This window comes from Mycteria americana, chromosome 5, assembly GCF_035582795.1.
Source record: "Mycteria americana isolate JAX WOST 10 ecotype Jacksonville Zoo and Gardens chromosome 5, USCA_MyAme_1.0, whole genome shotgun sequence".
Lineage (NCBI taxonomy): Eukaryota > Metazoa > Chordata > Aves > Ciconiiformes > Ciconiidae > Mycteria > Mycteria americana.
In genome coordinates, this window is record NC_134369.1 from 24476020 (window position 1) to 24498597 (window position 22578).

General features: G+C 38.1%; 1 protein-coding gene across 16 annotated transcripts in view; it reads left to right on the top strand.

The window, feature by feature from the left end:
* The window catches only part of CD44 (CD44 molecule (IN blood group)), a 57401-nt gene extending 38458 nt beyond the window's left edge, over positions 1-18943 (top strand). For 8 of the 16 annotated variants that reach the window (XM_075502463.1, XM_075502464.1, XM_075502467.1 and 5 more), the window contains 6 exons: positions 280-459; positions 2250-2411; positions 7183-7368; positions 10673-10795; positions 11837-11915; positions 15485-18943. In XM_075502463.1, the coding sequence (XP_075358578.1) occupies positions 280-459; positions 2250-2411; positions 7183-7368; positions 10673-10795; positions 11837-11915; positions 15485-15701 (947 nt within the window). In that variant the 3' untranslated portion in view covers positions 15702-18943. Of the gene's footprint in view, positions 1-102; positions 222-279; positions 460-2249; positions 2412-7182; positions 7369-10672; positions 10796-11836; positions 11916-15484 lie in introns of those variants that run through there. The other 8 variants (XM_075502475.1, XM_075502476.1, XM_075502478.1 and 5 more) reach the window with 5 other exon arrangements.
* Positions 18944-22578: the final 3635 nt, after the last annotated feature.

Genomic DNA, 22578 nt, shown 5'->3' on the forward strand with positions numbered 1-22578 from the left:
TTCCACTGCTTCTCCTATAGCTTTTCTCTGACATTGGTCATTGGGATACTTTCTAGCACACTTAAATCTTCTTCCGATCCTGGTCATGCTTTTGTGTGATAGGGTTTCCAAAGGACTTTTGTTTTCTTTCATCTTTCATTTCACATCAAATGCAACAATCACAAGGAAAAGCCAAAACACAAAAGCCAAGCACCCTTGCTGTGTAGACCATGAAGATGAGAATAACGTGACTGGTGTTTCATATTTTGATCGTTATTGATTCAATCATCATCTTATCAGCACTAGTTACAAGTGAAAATGAAAAACGTCAAGAACCAACCCACCATCCACTGTTACACAGTGTTCATTCTGGATGGATCAGTCAAGAAGAAAATCCTGCAAATACCACTGGGAGTATTGAACAACATGAATTTACTGTTGCAGGTGAAAATGATATTGAAAAGGAATCTTCTCATGCAGGTAATATTACAGGTCACATTTTAGTAAATTATCAGGGTTTACTAAAGGTTTAGTTTTAGGATTTTTTTACTAACATTTTTGCATTCTGAGGCCATAACAGAGGTCCTGTGAATAAACCTGAGGAATTCTGATGTTATGTGATATTTTTTTTAAATTATTCTGTTCTTCACACCTGTTCCTGGAGGTTTGTTTTCTCTCCTATTTGGATTGCACATCAAGACCTATAGTAGATTAATTCCGTAACTGTCTCCTACATTTTGTGTTCTGTGTTATGAAGTCACAAGGTTTTAAAAGGCTATCTACCAGGATTATATCCGTAGGAAACAGTGAATGTTTGAATGGAAAAATAATAATGTCCCAGTATTTTTCCAATATTTGGGAGCTGTGTTCACTCCCCTGTTGCAAGTCATTATTGGACCTGGGCTTTTTTTCAGTTTTTGTTAATATGGCAATTATATCTAAAAATTTTTATCTAAAATATCTACTCACCGCACTTTTGAACTATGACAAGGTGATTAAGGGAAGAAAACAAAGCATAGTGTAGAATAAAAGAGAGGCTTCTCTCTTCCATCGGTCGAAGCAACTGAAATACAAAAGAACAAATTATACTATAAAGGTAGTAACTGAAAATTGCCATATATTAGTTTCTGTTCCTGTGAGTGTACTAAGTTTACTAGTTAATGACTGATGTGCAGTACTAAGCACTGCCAACAGTGAATGTAACACAGTCATCATCTGCTCCTGCAGATTATCAAATACAGGCCACTGAAGACAAGCATATCATAAACATTATTTGAGATGCTCTATAATGTGGATCTATTCCTTCAACTAACTGTAATCTTATTAGCAAAATTTTGTGTCGCTCACTGCTTCGGTAGTCCCTAAGCCCACATTCCTCTAAGGTATTAACCCCAGGTGTTTCATCGACATCCTTCAAAAATCTGGTGATGCAGTACAATGTATTACTGATATATAAAAATACTATACTATACTATGCTATACTATACTACTATAGCAATATAATTTGGCCTAGTTGCAATTATAATTTTAACACGCTATGGCAATTTTCTTGGGTTTTTTTTATTGGGTTAGGAGAGGTTAAGGAGGGTTGTGCTACTTGTAAGATGTGGGTGACACTCTGTTGCTGTGACTGTCTAATAAAAGGTACAGATTGGTTGATATGGTCAATATCATATTTCTCTAAATAACTGCAATATCAAATATTCTCCAGTTGAATGCTGTCTTATTTATTGTGTGCACCATTCACAAATCTGCAGCATGTGCTAGCCTTCCCCTCTGTCAGAATTCCTTGGCTATTTTCCTGGAGATGCTGCAACTAATAAAACGGTGAAATTTTGAGGGGAAAAAATTGGATATAGTCAATACGCTCAAATTCTGTGATTAAGATCTTAGTAATGGGTCATATTCTTGCAGTTATTTCTGCCTTTGCTGTTCTTAATTCTGCATCAGTGGGTATTGGTTTGATATTCAACCAATACAAAGTCAACAGCGTGATTTGGGGCAATACTTTTCAAAAACAATGAGATATCTTGATTCTGAAAAGCATTTGCTCAGTTTGAGGAAGAGGTCAGTCCTACTGGTGACAGTAGGCAGCTTTTCTAAACATAAACTAGGATGAGAAGGAAATCTGCTTCACTTCTCTTTGCCATTAAATGTGGTAGACATGTGAGCAAGGCCTGTCATAGAGATAAGAACCAAAGAGGAGAATTAATATGAGAAATGGATCTTTATATACTGAGTTCATAATTGCTTCACCATCATCATAACAGCTATGGGCTCCAACCATGGGGCCAAACAGAATGACTCAGCGCAAGACCCATTGGTGTATCCAGGTTGGGACAAGGGAGAGGATTATACCACACAACCTGCTATAATGGATAGAATTATTCCTTCCAGAGAGAATAATCATGAAAAAGAATCTTCCACAACAGGTACTAGTAATAATGTCAATTATGTATATTTCATACTTCTGTCTCTCAGATGGCCTGTCTTGGAAAGATACTGCATGAACTTGTAGAGAGGAGTAACTTACTGATCTCTTTAACACAATGATATAAATTACAGTGATTAATGTTCTCTCTGCTCTGCCTGGATGGTTTTCAATTTTAGCTCTGCATAAAACATTTCTTTTTTACTTACCAACACCACTTTTAGTGCTTTCTGTTCCCTAGTGAAACATGACTAGGGAATTACATCCAGCTCATTACATAAGTTATATTATTTGGTGTTGCCAAACTGTCTTTACCATAAAGTTGAATTCATACTTATGTATATTTGTACATCAACAGGTTAATGCTTTTAATTTGTGAATATTCATCTGGGGAAAGAGTGTTCCTTTCATAGGTTTATGGAAACATTTGTCCCTCTGGTTCGTAGAATGATGAGAGAAAGGAATTTACAAAACTGGCATGACACAACATCATGATGCAGTCTTGTATAACACATACCATTTATACCATCAAAATAATGTTCTAAAAACATGGTATGAGAAACACATGACTTATTCCTGAAATAAGAGGAAAGGTAACTTTAATCCTTTAATCCTTAAACAGACAATGCTCAGAACCTATTTTTAATTTTGTGACAACTAGTTGAATTTATTTTATGATTGCTGTGTGTTCCTCTGATGGTATCTCTTCTGTTTCATTGCTTCTGCCATTATACAGCATTAGCCAGCTATTCTAAAAAAGCAAGGATAGCTTAGGTTATGAAGTTGGAAAGCTGATGGCAATGAAAATAAATAGAAAAGCCTGTTTCCTTTTCTTCTTCGTGATCCAATTAGAATAAAAACCATGAAGTCTACTCTGCATATAAGGAAGAGAAAAACAGTGTGGGTGGTGGGTTTAGTAAACAACCACACCACAAAGTAATTCTAATAGGTGAAATCCTTCAGTAATGCCAAAATTTGAAGCTGATTCTGGGAAGAAACCTAGTCTTATGACTACCATGAACAGAACAACAAATTATAATCATTTTCTGTAACTTGTCATCACTCACAGAGTCTTGAGCAACAAAAGAGAATCAATGCCTGTAGAAAGGGTTCTTCACTGTCAGTACTGATATCTGTAATGTAAAACACACTGTAGTAGCACTTGACAGGGTCCCTGAAGCTGGAGATCTGTGGTAAGCCTGGGATGCAGGTCAGGGAATTCTCCTGACTGCTGTCTCTATATCCTTTCCCTGTGCCCACTGTCCTTGGGAATCTTTTGGATTAAGTAAAAAAGTGGATGAGAATAACAAATGAAAATGTCTGATCAATACATTGAGAGGGCAGTGATGATGTATGGGAGGACAGAAGGTCTCCCTTCTCTTCCCCTTTTGTGGTGAGAAAAGGGTAGCAGTGTTTTAAAGTGAACAGGAGACTTGAACGTGGTGGGAATGGGAGGGGCACGGCAGCACACACATGGAATTCACAGCTGATTAAATCATTGTAGTAACAGCTGTTGCCTCTCTTGATGGTGCCCACCACGAAGACCCAACTCAGCCACCTCTGCCTTCAGATAATGAACCACCAGGACAGGGCACTGAAGGCACCAGGCATCCCACAGATGCCCCTGGGGATGAGGTCCTTACCACTGCTGGTACGAACAAAGCTGGTGATGACTCTCCTCTGACGGGTACCAGTAAGAATAATGGATCATACTCATTTCTCATGCCTGGTGTGAAATGAGACATTATTTCTTCTGAAATTGACTCCTTTCCCTATCTTTCTCATCCTGGGGTCTACATTCTTGTTGTGAACTTGCAATGCAAATGTTTTTATGATTTTGTTGCATGTGAACATCCCAACAAGAATTGCTATCTGTTAAGGATATTTTTTCCCTGGGTCCCTTGTTTCTTATGTCCCCCAGCTTTTCTCCAGTTTAATTTCAGTACAAGGCAATACTGAGAAAGCAATTGATTTGTGGGGGTGGCAGGTAGTGTAAATGAATGAGAGACTTAAAAACAGGTTTTCATATCTGATCATTCCTGGTCTTGGCATTGCCAGAGATTCCCTTAATACTATAAACTTTGAAATAACTTACTGCAATTTATTCATGTAGTTCTGCAAGGTTCTAACTTTGATCCCTAAGCTCTCTGCGTGTTATCCAATTAAAATTATCCTCAATCAAAATATTGCTTTTTTTATTCTAACGTTTTTATTGTTTAATGATGGATTTTTATGACATCATAGTGCTTTGGAACTTTTTGTATCTTTCTTGCATTTTCTAAAAAAAAATTCTAAGGAAAAATTAGCATGTATGCTTTTCCTTTTCTTCTTTAAAATCCATTGTCATCAGGATTGTTTAATCCACAACATTTAGGATTTGCCAAAGAGCTATGAAAACCAGAGATTGTGTGGATTACAATACAGCTCTTTTCTGTACTCCCTACTCCTGTTTTCTAAATATGGAAGAGACCCTGTAAAGCTTCACAGTTCATTGTCATCAGCCTGTTAAGCTTTATGTGGTGTGACAGATCAATTGCAAATATGAAAACCCAAGTACGATTTTGCAATTTATTCAAATGTTTTCAATCAAGTCATTCGAATCTTATTCCTATGTTTTACATGTATGTATTACATTCCTATGTATTACATAGGAATACATAGGAATACATAATTACATATTGCTATGTATTACATTCCTATGTATTACATAGGAATACATAGGAATATATAATTACATATTCCTATGTATTACATTCCTATGTATTACATGTAAATTCCTATGTATTACATAGGAATACATAGAAAGGACTTCTTACACTCATATTATTCTGAAAATAATTTTTTTTTCTCCCTTCTAAATAATGATTATTATGTATTTTCAAAACTAATACTGTAGGCTACTCTTGTTTGGAAATGCGTCTTTTGGTTTCTCCTTTTGCTTAGTGATATTAACTTTCGGTGGTGTAATTTTGCATGAATATTAACCTTTATTATTCAGTTAATATTTTGGATCACTTGGAAATTCTGAAAGTGCATTTAGTTAAGCTATGCCTATTTCTTAGCATGCTTTTGTGACATTCTTACTCTTCTGCATCAGCAGCACTCTTAGCACTGCCAGAATGATATGTGAAGGATGTTCATTAAATAATTGAATTCCTTAATTTTACATTTGAATTAATTTTAAATTCTTCTCTTGGGAGACCAGCATACATTCTTATGATCATCTCATGGAAAAAGAGAGATGCCTAAATAAACTTAAAAAGAAATTTTTTAATATCATGGAATTGTCAATCTTAAATAGTCAGGTCTAAGTGCCTGCTACCTACTCTTTGGAAAGTCTTTATGTGCTTTAATCCACACTGAAATTTAAGAAATGAATAAGCAACTATTAAAGTGATCAATAGAGTATTAGTGAAAGAACAGACAAACCAAAAATAATGTGACATATACAGAAGATCTTGTTTGCTTGTGGTTTTTTTTTTTTCTCACTGTATATTCTACATAGGCTAAAAAAGAAAAAGGTAGAGCTTGTTAAATAAAATAAAAAGGGAAAAAAATAGGTAAGGTGAGGTTTTGTAAACATCTTTGTTAGCCATCATCACAACAGTCACAACCTCCCCTGATGTTCTGAAACCAGAAGATATAACCCAGGAAGCGTGGGCACCTCGTATCGTGGTAACAGCTGTTGCCTCTCTTGATGGTGCCCACCACGAAGACCCAACTCAGCCACCTCTGCCTTCAGATAATGAACCAGGACAGGGCACTGAAGGCACCACGCATCCCACAGATGCCCCTGGGGATGAGGTCCTGCACAGGACCACAGCTAGTACGAACAAAGCTGGTGATGACTCTCCTCTGACGGGTACCAGTAAGAATAATGGATCATACTCATTTCTCATGCCTGGTGTGAAATGAGACATTATTTCTTCTGAAATTGACTCCTTTCCCTATCTTTCTCATCCTGGGGGTCTACATTCTTGGTGTGGACTTGCAGTGCAAAAATCTGTGGTGGGATCTGTGCTGTTGATAGAATTACTTTCTGGACAAGTCATAAGGGACTCCTTGCTGGTACACTTGGCAGTTTCTGTGCTTTGCTGAAGCATGTTTCTGGGTGCCCTCCTGACTGTTCTGCAAGACACACACTTTGGTGGTTCTGAATCCCCAGCCCCATCTTCCTTTTTTGCACATCAGTGGGATCAGGCTTGATTTGCTTTGGCACCATGATTGGTGTGGTGGAGGTCCTCTGGTGGGTTAATCAGATGGCTTGCTCCTGTGACTCAGCAGCAGCACCATTACCGGGGAGTGCTGTCCATCCCAGTGGTGAGGGCAGGACAATCATAGAAGAATTACGTACTATAAATTCTGCCTTCAATTCCTTACTCCACTGGTGGATTGCCAGGCAAGACCGCCACAGATCTGGCTGCAGTATGACCACTCACTCCTGAGTTACAGGGTCAGGTTGTTGCTGCTGTGGTCTCTTCTTCTGAAGGTCTTCCTTCTCCATCTGTCACTGGGATCTGTATGTGTAGTCAACGTCTCCCTCCAACATGATGAGCATGTATGTGGTGCTCTTAAGCCAGAAGCTCTCTCAGAAGCCAGTGACAGTGTGGAAGAAGAAGGGGAGGCCTTCATGTCTTCTCTCCTTCTGTGCTTTGAATGAGGAAGATGGACATGCTTTCTGGCTTGCTGTGGTACAGGAAAGAGGGAAATAATGTGGGTGGTGGTTTTGTGAGCGCTGACTTTTAAAGCTGATCATGCCGTCATCGTGGCAGTCACAGAGTCCGTGGATGATGTTAACCAAGAGGAAGCAACCAAGGAGCCACTGGCACCTAGCACTCCACCTGGAAGTGAAAGTGAACAAGCAAACACCACAGATGGTTCCCATGTCAATTGGATACCTGGAGTTTTTCCAGACATTGAAGATCATCTTAACCAATTGCAGACCCCTCTTCCTACTAGTAAGGACTATAAATTACGAGCATTTTCATTTATCAGTCAGTTATTATTTTGGACAATGGTGATTGTCCGAAAACGTGTACTAACCATAATGGTAAATTATTGTCATATTATGATTTCCTTTCTGGTTTTTATAGTTGTTTATATCCTGCTTATAAAATGTCATTAAAGGGAATCTCTTCCTGTGCAAAGTAGAGGACATTTGCTAAAAGGCTGAAAACAGTGTTTTGCAAATAACCTTTTCTTATATTCTGTTATCTGTATGTGGTAACACAACTATTAAAGTGAACAGGTGTAAACTTTCTCGTCATGCCCATACATATGTGATACCATTTTGTCTTTCTTTTTTGCTGGGCACAAATGATAGCTATGTAAGAGTTAACTGTCTGTCACTTTTTCCCCCATCCATATTCCCTCTACATTAGTTGAATATGTATCAAAAGAAAGGTAATTCTCCGTGAAACCTTTTTTCTAGGTGTATTTGCTGTTGGTATCTTGCCAGTGATTAATTATAGCTATGTTACTGGGCTGTAACTGACATGTCATTTGTGAACATTTTTTTTAAAAGGGTTATTCTTCTGATAGAGGTAGTGCAGTTAACGGTAACAGTGTTACACTCATATAGCCTTTCTTTTTTTGTGTGTGTGGTCACATGCTAATAGTACAGGAAATGAACAGATTTATCCTTATTCCCAAATGCAGTTTCCATACAAATAATCATCATAACAGTAAGGTTTTTTCCAAATGCTACTTCTCATGCACACTAATCCAAATACTATTCTCATGCGCTTTCTTGGAAGTTAGTGGAACCATCCCAGGGTAGATTTTGGCCAATGCTCTGTGGACATTCTTTGCACATAAGCAAGATTATGTACCTATATTTTTATAGCATTATATAGCAAATGCTTTAAAGATAATTCTGTTATTAATTAATTAATTCATGTTAATTAATACATTGTCAGGTAGAATTTGGCCTACTTTTTTTTTCAGGGTTTTATATAAACCCAGTAAAATCAGCCCTATCAAAATTGCCTGAGTTACAGTATTTTGACATAGGCACAGCAATATAAATGCAAAATATGTATTTGATAGAATTTTATTGGAAAGATAAATCTGTTTTTAATTATGGTTTCCTACTACAATAAACTAATTTCTTGACTTTTTCTGCCCTATTTGCTTAATTAATCCAAGCTGCCTCTTTAATTTTATGTGCAGACATTACACACTATGAAAAAACATTTGTTACCTTTCTGTTTTGAGCATATAAAACCTGTAAGAACTGGTTTGAAACTAATTTTCAAGGTGAATGTCTGTGTTGAATCTTTGCATTGTCAGTGCCCTGGCAAGTCTCATAAGGCCATATTCCCAAAACTCTTCCTTTTTTCATTTATCTTCTCTTGGTGCTTTTTAAAAACACAATACAAGGGAATTACTAGGCCACTACCATCATCATTAAAAAGTTTATTTATTGGAGGGTTCATTCATTTGTAATGCTGTCCCATATATCTGTAACAGAATGGAAAAGATTCATGAATATTTTGGCAGACTACAGTTAAAGGCTTTCTTTGAACAAATGAATGGCTTGATGTACTATACTACTTTTTTTCACTTGCTTTTTCTCTACAGCAATGTTTAAGCTGTGGTCTGACATCACAGTAATAACTGATCTGTTGTCCAAGTGTCCATGGAATAATAAATCAATCCACTGAATGAACCCAAAAAATAACTGTCAAAAAATCTAGTATGTCATCAAAATGAAATGTAGAGAGCTTTTGAGGATCTCTCCCTACCACTTGCAAGTACCTCCCCAGAGCCAGAACAGCAGGGGACATGACTGAATCCTGCTTCTTCTTTTCAGTGCTCAGGGGAGGGGAAGGGCGAATGTAGCAGTTCTCTAAGTACACGAATTTTAATAAATGTCTGCGTGCCTTTCTAAGGGGCTTTGTGGTGGAAAAGCTCTGGCATTTCTCAAGGATGATATAAAGCACCTTAAAAAAAAATCTGCTGAGTTGTGAGGTAGACAAGTGAGTATGTTCCTCTTGGTCAGCTTTCTTGGAGGCTAGATCAGGATCCTTAGTTGCTGAATTAGTGCTCTGTCCTTTGTGGTGAGATAGCACAAAACAACTCACCAGTCAGTAAGTTTCTTGTTGATAAAAATAATGAAAACATCTGAAAGACTCACGAACTACTTCTGGCTAAGCTTAACAGAGGGAAAAAACATGCTTCTCACTTTTGTATTTTCCAGCTGCTATTAGGAAAGGAGATCAGAAATGCTGGCTAGAAATTAGTTGCAATGTGTGTTAAAGAAAAAGAATTTTACAGCTGATTAGAAAGTGCTTAATTTGCTCTTTTAGAGTCTGGAAGAATTCAGAGCGGTGGAGATCTGTAATATCTTTTTTATAGTGATAATGAAGTAGTAGTCCCAAATGAAATCACTATATCTATAGTCTGCTGATAATTTTAAACTTGGGATATCCATATGGCAACAGCATAGGCCAGAAATGTAAGTGCATAAAAAGTTCAAGCAGTATGGCCAGCATAGCAAATACTTGAGACTGGAAGTACGCATTTTGAGTTAAGATCTAATCTCATCTTAGAACCAAATTACACAACTTATTAAAAAGGACAAGGGGATCCACCTCTAAGTTTACAGAGAGCATTTTTTCTATTAGGAAAAATATTTTGAATTTTTGAAGTCCGACTCTATACATAGCTATCAAACTTAAAAGGATTCAGAGAACTGTCCTTCTATTTTATGAAAGCATTAGAGTTTTAGAAATTCAGTTTTATCTGGTGTAGGAATAAAATTAAAAGTTTCAACATTTCTCCATATTGGTCATTTTAGGTTTAAAGAAAAAAGTAAAGTTATTTTTGTTGTCTCTCTCTCTTCTTTTCTCACTCTCTTTTCCCCATGGAACAGACAAGACGGTTGACTTGTATGACAAAAACGTCTTCAAAAAGTTGCCAACATTTACATTTTTTCTTTTACATTTTCTCCGGAAAATTTCTAGGCAATTATAATTGCATTTTGGTTCACAAAAGTATAGCATAATCAAAACTGAAACATGAGAGAGACAAGAGGGGAAAACCATGACTTTTGTTACTCAAAATACTAAAACTAGCCATAGTTCAGACGAGTATGATGATTATAGTCTATGTAATAGTTTTCAGTATAAATACTCTTTAATGACCTCAGCATGAACTTTCTAGAATATGTTTTCTTAATTGTGAAAGTCATAGTCTTTGTACCTTGCTGTTAAATATTCACTAAGCATATTTGGCCTAACAGATAGTTTTGTTCTTTAGGATCTACCTCCAGTATATATGGTACTCAAGGACCACACAAGGGACATTATGAATCCACTACTTTCCCTGGAGATACCACCACAACAAAAATAGTTTCACAACTAAGGTCAGCCCAGGTACCAGGTAGGTTTTTGAAGTCATATTTAGCAATTTAAGCACAGAATTGTATTAATATGAACTGAAATAAGAGATGAAAATGCAGGTCAAGTACAGTTGTTCAGGCTTTGTTCTGAATCATGTAATATTCAGCATTTTCACTAGTAGTCTGAAAAATGGAGCATATTGTAACTCATATAATTTTCCAGCAGTATCAAGATAAGAGAAATCATGCATTTGGAGAATGGGATTAAGATCCAAATAACCTTTATCAATTGATATAATATCAGACAAAATTCAGTACAGATATATGCAAAGTATCATATACATGAGAATGTTTGGTGAAAGTAATAGCTGAGACGAGTGTTGCAGAATAGGGCTTGCAGATTAAAATGGAATAGAAAGAAGCCAACACCATGATACAATTGCAAAAGAATGCAAATACGTTCTGGGAAATATTAACAGTAAAGTCATTTTTAAAACAGAGAAAGTAATTATCCCACTCTACTTAGGCCTAGCAAGCCCAGAGCTGAAGCTCTGTGTTCATCTTATTGACCCTGTTTCACTGGAGTGAAATGTAGCTGCTGTGACTTCTTAGGGTCTCTTCCAGTTTTGTAGTTCCCTTTTTTTTTAGCGTTTGCCCCCAAAATACCACTTAAAGTAAGATTTTAAATGAAAAAATGAACATTTCACTCTACCTGAAAGTCGTCCTGCTTTTGTGCCTGGGACTGCAGGTGTATCATGCTAAGCCTTTTCTTTTGCTCTTGGAGTAAATCAGTGATACAACTCCTCTTCACCTATGCCCACCAAGGTACAGCGCTTATAGGTGCTAATAGTGATGGGGTATTTCATCTGAGTTGGCCTGTGTATAGCTGAATGGTGTATAGCTGAAAATGTATTCCATTTGCACAGAAGCACTTTGTAAAACAAACATTCATGCAAGCTAGGAAAAAAGTCTGACAGTTTAAAGAATGTAAAAGAGCTTGTGTTCTTGCAGTTCTGTGAGATGGCAAAAATACATGAGATACGTTAACACGCTCTCCTCCCCTCCCTCAATTCTCCCCACAGAGTGGCTGATCATAGTTGCCGCTCTTGTGGCACTTGCGTTGATTCTTGCAGTGTCCATTGCTGTTAACAGTCGGAGAAGGTAAGGTAGCCGCTTTACTTTTTCAAAACACACTGCCTTGCTATTTTCTTCATCAAGAGGCTTCAAAGCTTCGTGAAAGAGCAGAGTAGAACACAGGAAAGAGCTTCCTCTGCAAAGCCCTGTGACCTGGGGTGTGAGGCTCTGGGTCACCGTGTCCTGCGTAGGTCACACATCAGCCTTCACACTCATGTGGAACCATGTGAAGTCAGTAGCTGTATAAACCATTTGTTCTTTACTTGTAGATGGAAACTAACTGTATATAGATCACAGAGAATTAATTATTCTCTACCTATTACTTATTAATAGGAGAATCCTGTCCACTGAGAGTGAAAACTATGTGAGATGGACATAGACAGTAGCAACCACAGGATGAGCTGAGTATAATCCTCCACCATTAACAGTGTTGTCTGTGTACGATGTGAAGGGCTGTATTAGACAATCACTGTCACAGGATTAATTTGTTCCTTCCAAACAAAAGGCAGTATCACAGCTGGCAGTCACAGGGATATCTCGTAATATTACTATCAGAGCACTCAATAGCTTTATTTACTCCACTTTACAGATGAAGAAGCTGAGGAATAGAAAGTTGCAGTGATCTGTGCAAAGTTAGCCAGGAAATTTGAAAAAACTCTAGCCTCAAGGGTAGGCTATAATGTTCTTTACTCTTTCTTTTCTCTGGGGGCTGTTCTGAGGTTACCTCTCAATTGTCTTAAACAGCTTTTTGCTACTTGAGTGTTTAAGTTGAACCCTTGAACAGAGTAACTATTTTCTACTTGAATGTTGAATTTGAAATTTTTTATCAGAGTAGCCACATAATATGTGGAGATTTTTGTTCAGGAAGCAGTGAGCAAATTTATTCCTAGTCTGCTGGTTGCAGGAAAGCACATGTTAATGCTTCTGTGAAATAGTGTCAAGGTCCTCCAAAGCATGGCGTGGGTGCTAGAATAAAACACTGCCACCGTGGTGAGGGAGCAATCCAGGCAGTCCCTGCCCATAATGCGAAGGCTTCTCTGAGACAAAACAGTGCAAACTAAATGCCAAATTGTCAGACAGAGTAAACTGATACAGTTTTGCTGAAGTCAGTAGTGAGGTACCACCTAGTATGTTTGCCCTATGACTGTATTCAAAATATCAGTGCTTCTCTGACAATATTATTAGAGACTGTTAAAATAAGAAAGCTATCAAGCATATGGTGAGACAGAAGACTCCACAACTTTCTTTCTGTGAAGTGATTCTGGAGTTACACAGCCTGAATGGCATGGCTTATTGATTTATATGTTACTCTGTTATGCCTTTAAAAGTAGAGACTGCCACTGTTTCCTCCCCTCTTAACCCAGAGTCACCATAGGAACAAACAGGGCCACTATGGCTAATTATAGATTGCATCTGACAAGAAATGAAACAATCTCAGAGCTGTAAATTATGCCCTAGATACTGTTAATGAAAACCATATCTTTTACTTAGAGCTTCCACCCATCTGGGAGTGAGTTGCAAAGAGAGAAAGTGCGTGTGGGTGCATGTATGTGTATGAATGCATGGATTAGACCCTAGTAATGTATTTACATCACTGTGAGGAAAACTTTTTGAAGCAGGGAGGTATTCTGTTATGCTTGAAACAAGTGGAATTTTTTCTTTCACTTTAGCAGGATCGAAATGATAACATCAATAAATCAAGGATCCTTTCTTCATGTATTCTGATAAGTGCTAATATGCTGAAAATTCATAGAGAGGTAGTTGCTGTGCGGTCAGCATACTGCACATGAATGCCAACTAATCCGAAACTAACACTTGCAGCAGTGCTATGAGAAAACTGGACAGCTGAGAAAGGAGGATTGAACATTTCAGTGTTAGCTGAGCAGTAAGTTGAGAATGTTTCAAGCATTAATTTATTTAAAAAGTGAGAACGATCTGTGTTTTTATTTGTGTAATGCTGTCAGTTACACCATTTTTTAAATGAATGCTAACTGCATCATCTTCAGTTTCAGTCTCATTCAGGTCATCTGAAAAAGCCTAATGAAGTGTAGGCCTCAGTTTCAAGGTAGTTAACTTCCTGATTCAGAAATCAATAGATTTAGCCTTTCTAGTTAGGAGGTCTGTATGGCAGAGATTTCAAGCATTTCAAACAAGCAACAAGGCCTTCTCAGTAAATAGCAAATTGCTTGGCTATAGTATTTCCTTTATTTTTTTTTTTAATTGGTGTTTTCATCAGTTATCTTAACCAAAAACCAAAATAGCCAAGGTTCAGTGTGGTCCTATTTATTTATTTATTTATTCCTCTTGTTGCAAAGAAGACTGCCTCTGTCTAGTGCCTGTTATAAAAAGTGTTAGGATCTCCTTCCAGGGTCCAACAGAAGATGCTGTCCAGCCTGACCATCACATCAGGAAAGACACTCTGAGCTGCTCTTTTGAGAGGCTGTGGAGCTCCACAGCTCCTTGCTGGCCTCTTTTGGCATTTCATGGCTGCAGAGCAGTAATCATTCCCAAGGGTGTGTGTAACTAGCACAGTGAACTGAGCTACTTTGGATAAAATAACCGTCATCTATCGGTCAGTAAGCATGAAAAAAGTAATATTTCAGAAGGATATAGTATAATTGAACTGGCAGTCATTCGGGCAAAATATGCTTCATTTAAGAAGAAAGCACTTTAAAGTACAACTTCACAGAGACATTGTCCCTCTTAAGAGCTGTGCTTTGTATATTCACTTTACACAAGGCTGTTCAAGGACAAGTAGGATGTTCAGCACTGTGTAGCCAGAGAACCATCTTAACAGTCTGGGGCAAATCTGATTGATAGCTCTCTAAGTAGTACTTTTTTACTACCCTGAAGAATACGCAGCCCACATTGACCAGCATGCATCAGTTTTGGACTGGTGACTTTTTAAAAGAGTGTGTGTGTGTGTGTGTGTGTGTGTGTTCATCCAGAGCTACAGATAGAGTTTATTGGGCAGCACTGTGGTGAGTGTAACTTTAAAAGCACGGTAGCTATTTCCTACCTTAATTATCATAAGGACCTATGCTGTTGATAGTAGCAAGAGTAGTTCTCCATATTTCCTTGCTGTTGGTGGGCTTCTAGGCCTGACATGCTAATACAAAGAAGGAAGAAGTTATCTTGTATAATGAAGTGAGACCTTGATCCAAATTTTCTGCTATCTCAAGAACGTGAGCATTTTCAGAGGTGTGGTCCCAAGTCTGGATTTAGAATGATCCTGTCCTTTTATACAAAGTTCATAGATGTGGTTATATCCAAATGTTAGAAAATCTTTTCTAGCTTCCAGTAATGAATGTTATTTCTATCTGTAGTAAAAGTAAATAGAAATTGAATAAGTGAGCTCCTGCCAAATTTTATGTATATAATGGTGGATGCTTTCAAAAATAAAATACGCAATATGGAGAAACTTCACACTTTGCCTTGTATAAGTCTGCACTGGCAGACAGAAGTTTCATTTCCTCTGCACTGGCAGACACAAGTTTCATTTCCAAGCACCTTTTCCTAAATATTGACTTTCAATTTTTTTCTTATTTCTGTTAGTCTCCATTTATAGTACTTATTTTCTTTTTATTTCTTTCTAGGTGTGGGCAGAGGAAAAAGCTAGTGATTAACAATGGCAAAGGGGCAGTGGAGGACAGGAAGACAAGTGGATTAAATGGAGATGCCAACAAATCACAAGAAATGGTGCACTTGGTTCATAAAGAACAGTCAAATGACCGAACAGGAGCATGTGACGAATTCCTGACCGTTAATGAAACACAAAATCATCAGGAGCTTGACATGAAGAGTGGAGTGTAATGGTACAACGTTGCCAAGTAGATCAGAGCTGGGGAAATCAAAATCACATGGAACTTGGACAGGAATTCACAGATGCACTGTGCTACTGATGTCTTTTGAACATAATTAAACATAAGTTTTATTCATTTTTAATCACTTTAAAATGATGTCTGAGTTACAAAATTGACATTTGCTTTCTGAAATAAGATCCCAAGAGTTGCATAATGTTTTACGTTCCCAGTTCCTACAAAGAGGACACTCACTGTGTCCTGGGTGTTAGGAGGGACACAAGTTTACATCATTGTTCCCCAGATGGAGGGTCTTCACTGTGCAGAGCTACAGAAGTATCCAGTCACTCTATCTTACAGACATTTAAGGTACTAAACTTGCCATGGTACAAGAGTAAGGGAAGAACAAATGTCAAAAGCAAACATCAAGTTTTAACCAAAAAGGCCTCCTATACAATGTCTAAAACGTCAGAATCCTTCAGAAATGCCTTCCAGCCAGGAAGAGCAGTAGGTGCATTCAGAGTCTGCCAGTATAAAAAGTGACATTTTTATAATGATTTATGGCTTGGTCTGCAATGAGGGAAACCCAGAAGGACAAAATTGATTTAACTCTATTTTCAAATGTCTATGGGCATACAGCAAGTCTTCTTGGGAGGGGGAATAAAGAGATGAAAACACAAGCTGATACACGATAAACTTCTATACTTTATTATCCTAACAATCTGTACAGTTATCCTTGAGTTTTTGAGGTGTTCATTGCTTTTCCCCCCTCCCTCCTTCATTGGTCACAGTTTGTGCATGTTTTTAATGAGTCTGTTAGTTAGGATAATGAATAAAACAGAATGACCCCAGCTCTATCACACATGCACAAATCAAGCAATTGGAGATCATTAGGGAAGATGACAGTATTTTATTCCTGAAGAATAGGTCTCTCTCTTCTTCTGCTCCATTTTACTTAGGAGATGCTGAGCCTAGTAAAACTTGTTTCCCATATAATTATTATGTCACACCAGTTTGCTGGTATTTTAAAAGTTGCCTTTCTATGATCTCACTCACTTCCTCTGAATTCTATTTCATTCACGTTTTCCTCTCTGCTTTTTAAAAATACCAAAAGAAACATTGCTTGCTTATTGGTACCAGAAGTTCATATTCTACAGAAAAGATCAAAGAATATTAAAGGAAACTCTCCCAGCCATGTAGTAAAGTAGCTGCAGCTGCATTGTTATATGCTTTTGATTTGTCCTTATGTGTCTGTTACGTAAAGTATTTGTATTAAGCTATGATGCTGTGCATTATATTGATATGAATTGTCAGAAAGAAAATTATTCACTACCAGTGGTCTGTGCCATTTTTAAGAAAGCGTATTGGAATGGAGGGAGAATAATAACTTCTAATTGGGCTGCCTCAAAAAAATGCAAGTAAAACCAATCTAACGTAATTGCAACCAGTGGGCTGTGTCAGTTGTGGGATGGGGGATGTCCTGTAGCTGGGTTATTCAAGTGTTCCTGTTCACTGACCATAGCACCTGTCTTTGAAACTGTTCTGCTAAAGCATGTTATTCTATGTTCTCCATCTGAAGCAATTTGGAGGATGAGTATTCAGCTGGCTAAATACTAACATTAGCTAGCACTGATCTTTACTGGAACATAAAGCACAAGACTGTTGATTATATTTCTCAGTCACAGCCCTCCAGCAGTTTCCCATGTGTTTCATCGAGTTGCTCAGTGCCCTGGTATCTGCAGGCAGATCTTCTCAGGGGCAATTTACGCCTGGGCAAAAGGTCCCAAGACGAGGTGTGATTTTAAAGTACACATAGGATGTTTTCTGACTTTATGTAGAGTCAGCATGTTTCATCTATGAACAGTCACACAGCTTGTGGTCCAAAGGTGTTCAAACAAGCTGAAGCTAATGGGTCAAGGTGATTTACACTCTCAGTATTTGTGGTCCACTGTCAAACTTCTCAGTCCTTTCATGTATTTTAATCCTGAACTGTGTAGTGGGAAGTCTGTTGACTCTGTGCATTGATTTTTGTTTAATTCCTGTAAAGTTTTTGAGCAAGCTTTTCTATTTGTCATTATAAATCAAAATGATCTGTTGAAGGCTGTGTTTAAAATGGTGTTATGTACTCATTTCACTAAGTATGGAGATCCAGACCAAGAATTATTCCTCTCTTTAAATCCTAATTGAATATAGGTCTCAATCAAAAGGAGATATTTCATTGTATTGAAGGCTAAATTTTTCTTTAAAAAAAGAGAAAGGCTGTGGCATGTTATTTATCTCCCTATTCAGATGTTTAATGGAGTAATTCACAAACTCCTTCCTAATTTATCTAACGTTCAGTAGCTATAAATGCACGGACAACACTGGTGGGCTTCTTTTTATATTTTTAAATAGGGAGATGCTCAAGTTCTCTTTACAGAGGCAATGCCATTATTTTATATATGCTGATTCTTTTTAGATTATGTCATGTGTTTAATGTGTAATTAAGTTTCATTACAGTTTCAAAACTAGATGGCCGTTTCATATATGTAATATAGTACATATTTTTATTAATCTTGGTTTTATTATTTGAGGGGTTGTTTGTTGTGTGTATGTATTTTTTATAGAGAGCACTTGATATATTTGCATATTTATTTAACAGATTAATCAGAATGAAAGAAAATATCATCTCTAAATTGTAACTAGAAATAGTATTGCTAAAACCACATTGAACTGTAAAATAAGCTTCCAGAAATAAACTTGATTCCACATTGAGGGTAAAAACTAAGACCAGCATTATTACTGGGAGAGAAGTATTCAGCAGGATAGTTGTGTTTAGTACTGGTGAGCCAGGGGTCATTTTTTTCTGCTTGCAAATTCTAAATCAGGCTCAGCTGAATGCTATGTGACCTCGTCTGCTCTGCCAGCCTCCCATAGGCTCCCCAGATGCTCAGGGAGTTAGCAATTAACTCAGCTTTGCCCTGGAAGCAGACAACTTGGTCCAATTTAAGATCAATCCAGTAAGAGCTTAAAGACTATTCCTGGCTCACTGAACCAACGGCATTTGGGAGAGCACAGCACCCAGCAAGATCCAGCCCTTCCTTCAGGGTGCTGACAGGCAAGTTGGGTCTTGGTCTACCCTTGGTGCCTGGGAAGAATGAGGATCTCTCCTAAAAATGCTGAGGAGACCAGGCTGGACCTAGAACAGACCCCATGATTAGCTTGTGCTATTCCTTTGTCTTGAACAGTTTTAAATAAATGTAATCCAGACCACCTCTCTCATGGAAATACTGTCTAAAGCAGTAAGCATATTTAAGAGAGGGAGGATTGTATGTTTTATGAGAATGTAATATTTTCATCAAACAGTCCGGGGTGATTGTTTCACCTGTATTTTCTTGAAGATCTTACAAGGAATGTTTGATTAAAGCAGAGAAAGGATATGCAGCTGTCATGTCTACCTGCATGGATGTTTTAAACCCTTTCCACAACATCAGTTCCAAAATTACATTTCTGCACAATATTTTTCACATGATAGGGATGTCTTTTGTGTGTCCTTTGTCAACAAGAACAGCCTCTGTTCTAAGTAGTTTGAAGCATGTTGCCTGGAATATTATTAGGAGACCAAGTGTCTCTTTAGCACATAGAAACAATGCTGGGCAGGGACAGAGGTCAGTATATCATCCTGGTTAGGGCTGGTCCTAACTACTCTTTCTGTAGATGAAGGAAAGGAATTAAATCCTCTGACAACTGTGTTCTGCCTCAGCATACACAGATGCCAGGATATTTTGTAAGCCAGCAGTTAATGGGTTTGTTTTATGCTATATTAGGCCATTAGCCAATAATTATTTCTTAGCCTTATTAAACAATTCAAGGTTCTGACTTCTCTGGTTGCAAAAGATTTGATTAGCCAAATACAAACCCTTGGGTAACCACAGGTACTGACTAGTTTTTCCTCTGTGGAGGGAAAAAGGACAAAAAGGTGGCAGGAAAAGCGCTGCACTGGGCAGTTCTTTGGAGTGCAGTTCCAGCTGTGTAGGAGAGGGTGTCAAAACTCTCGTTCCTTACAGGGGGCAAGAATTGTGCAAAGTTGTTTTGGGGGTGGGCGCTCCGGGGGATTAGGGCTGGAGGGAGGACACAGGCACTGGGAGAGGAAGTAAAGGGAGAATGAAATTTCTGTGCTACTACTGGGAAAGTCCCTTCAACACCCCCAGGACTTTGGCACTTGAATGTTTCACAGCTCCGAGAAGGAAAAAATAATTGGCCCTTTCCTGTGAACTCCCCACCTCCAAGTCACCCTCTACATTCACCACCTCATTTGCAAACCGATTCCCCCCCCCCGCCCCGGTAGCTTATTTCTTGTTATTACTATGCCATGATGTATATGGCATCCACCAACACCATGCTGAGAGCAAGCAGCTGTGACAATGAGAAATGACAGGCAAAGCACAAATTTAGCAAAGATTAGTAACAGTTTCTTTTGTACAGCACAAAGACTGTACTTTTTGTCTTTCCTGTCTCACCCATTTGGACTAAGGTTAGCAACGGCAAGATTTCGAGAACATTTCTGTTCTTGCTCATCTTCCTGTTTTTAAAGTACCAGACTTCCACGGATCTTCACATAGGTCAAATATGCTGCTGCACAGTTTTTTGAAAAGTTGAAATTGAAGAAGTGAATCCATCATCAAAGGAGCCCCCCTGACATCAAGGGAGCTGATTATTGTTAAATTGCAAGTAAAGCAGAGGCAGTGAAAGCTTTACATATGCTTTAAACACAGCCTTCTTTCAGTTTTGTCTGGATGGTTCCAGCAAGCAGTAGAAAGGTTTTGCCTGAACGACAGCTTCAAGGAGTCTCAAACTTTCTATTAAAACTTCTTACTCCACAGGCAAAAGGGTTTTGGATGAACAAGTGGATGGGTGAAACCCATTTTCATACATTCTCTGCCACACAAATCTGTGCATTGAAAGCTGATGTGAACGTCATTAGTTCTGTGTTTTCTTTCAGAAAAAAAAATATTAAAATGATGTTTAGCATCAAAACAAGTTCATAAAAACTGTCAAATTGGAAGATGACTATTTTTTGTTTTCAGAAATAGACATAGTTTTATCCAGTTTTAATATCCCAGATAGATCTAGCTGTGCAAAATTACAGGGTTTTTTTTGAAGATTCACCATGCCTATGACATAATATAGCTTTCCCTTTGTACTAAAATGAAATTCTTACAGGTAATTTATTTTCCATTGGAAAAAATGTCTGTGTAAATTTACAGTAAAATAGTATTTGTCAAGTCAAATTTAAATGCATCTATCAGAAAACTCTCAAGCATTTTTTAGAATCTTAGGGAAAAGTTTTACTTTGAAATACCCACCTAACTCAGACTTGAGCTCAACAGCAGCTTTCTTCTGGTGCTGAAGCTGAGGCAAGAGGCTGCCTTGTAAGCGGTGCCAAAGGCACAGTTGAAGTTAGGGGCGTGTGGACTGGCAGTGGGAAATCAGCATATGGCTCATAGGCAGTGGAGGCTCTGTACATCAAACAGGTTCCAGGTCTGCTGAGTTAGTCCTGAAGTCCTTCAAACTCCCAGAGCAACCCAGGACAGAGGAGGATGCCATAAGGCATTTTCCACCTCTTCTCCAGAGGCTGTAAGTTTTGTACCTGGCATCTGAAAGCCTTGCCTCAGGCAATCGTGTTAGGGTGGGGTCAGCTTTAATGCCCATATGCTAGTCCAATGTTGCAGTGTATAAATGGTTTGGTTACAGCAGAGTTTTAGCTTTAAATCAAAATTTACTTGCAGTCATTGGTGTATATCTAGCTTCTGGCACCACATACTCAAAAGGCCTTTTTTTTTTCCTAGCTTAATCTGAAAAAAAAGTTTAGATCATTTTCAGTGACCACATTTTCCTTGCATGAATTGAGACTCCATGCTTTCATTTTACCCAGAACAAACAGTAATAAACTGGGTATGTTTTGCCTCATGATTGGATGTTAAGTCTGAGTTTATATTCAACACTTTTTATCAGCCTGCTCTCTTTAATAACAAGCATCTGATTCAGGGCTGCTGCTGCAGATTGCTAGCAGCACCCTTAACCATCGCTAGCTCAGAGAGACAAATTTCAGCAGCTTTCAGCCTGAACCTGTAGGATGAGTTTTTCTAAGATGAGCCTGTCATAGCTGAGCCCTGTATCCAAGACAGTGATCTCAGCTGACAACAGCACAACAAGGGAGAGAAAAGTCTTCCTGTGAGTGCTCTGGACTACAACTGTCAATGATACAAGTCTTACAGCAAATCTCTAGAAAAAGTATGTTGGGTTCATTTTACTTTTCAAATCTACAAATGATTCACTGTTTTGGCTTTGTTCAAGCACTGGCAATGTATGTCTAATACTGCCTGTCTATCTGTACCCTAGTGTACAAGTACATGGGGTTTGTTTTACTGTAAAACTGTTTTACAATCATCCACTCAATTAAGCATGTTTTGTTTTGCAGCAGTAGGTCATCCAATTCACCAGTGGAGACAAGTTTATAGTTATCAGGTACTTCCCTGCAGTTCTTTTGTGGTTCATTTTCTAGTTAATGTTTCTTTCATTCATCAAGCAAAAGTCTGAAATGAACTGTAGGTAAGGATGCCTGTTTGTTCAGCTAGTGACTTAAAAACCAAACTTACCCTTTGTTCAAGAAGCATGACTTCCCCCCCCCCTGCAGAGGACAGGTATAAAGCCTACCTGTCAGTTACATGCCAGTCAAAAATAGGAGAAACCTGGTTCGGAGACAGCTCAGAGGGTCAGCTGATTATCTGCAAAGGTCTGGGTCTTCGTCAGGGAGCCTTTTTAGAGCAATCTTCATATGGAGAAGTACCTTAAAAATCATTGCTAAACGTAAGCTAACAAAGCTTATTTGGTCCTGGCAATTTAGGTAA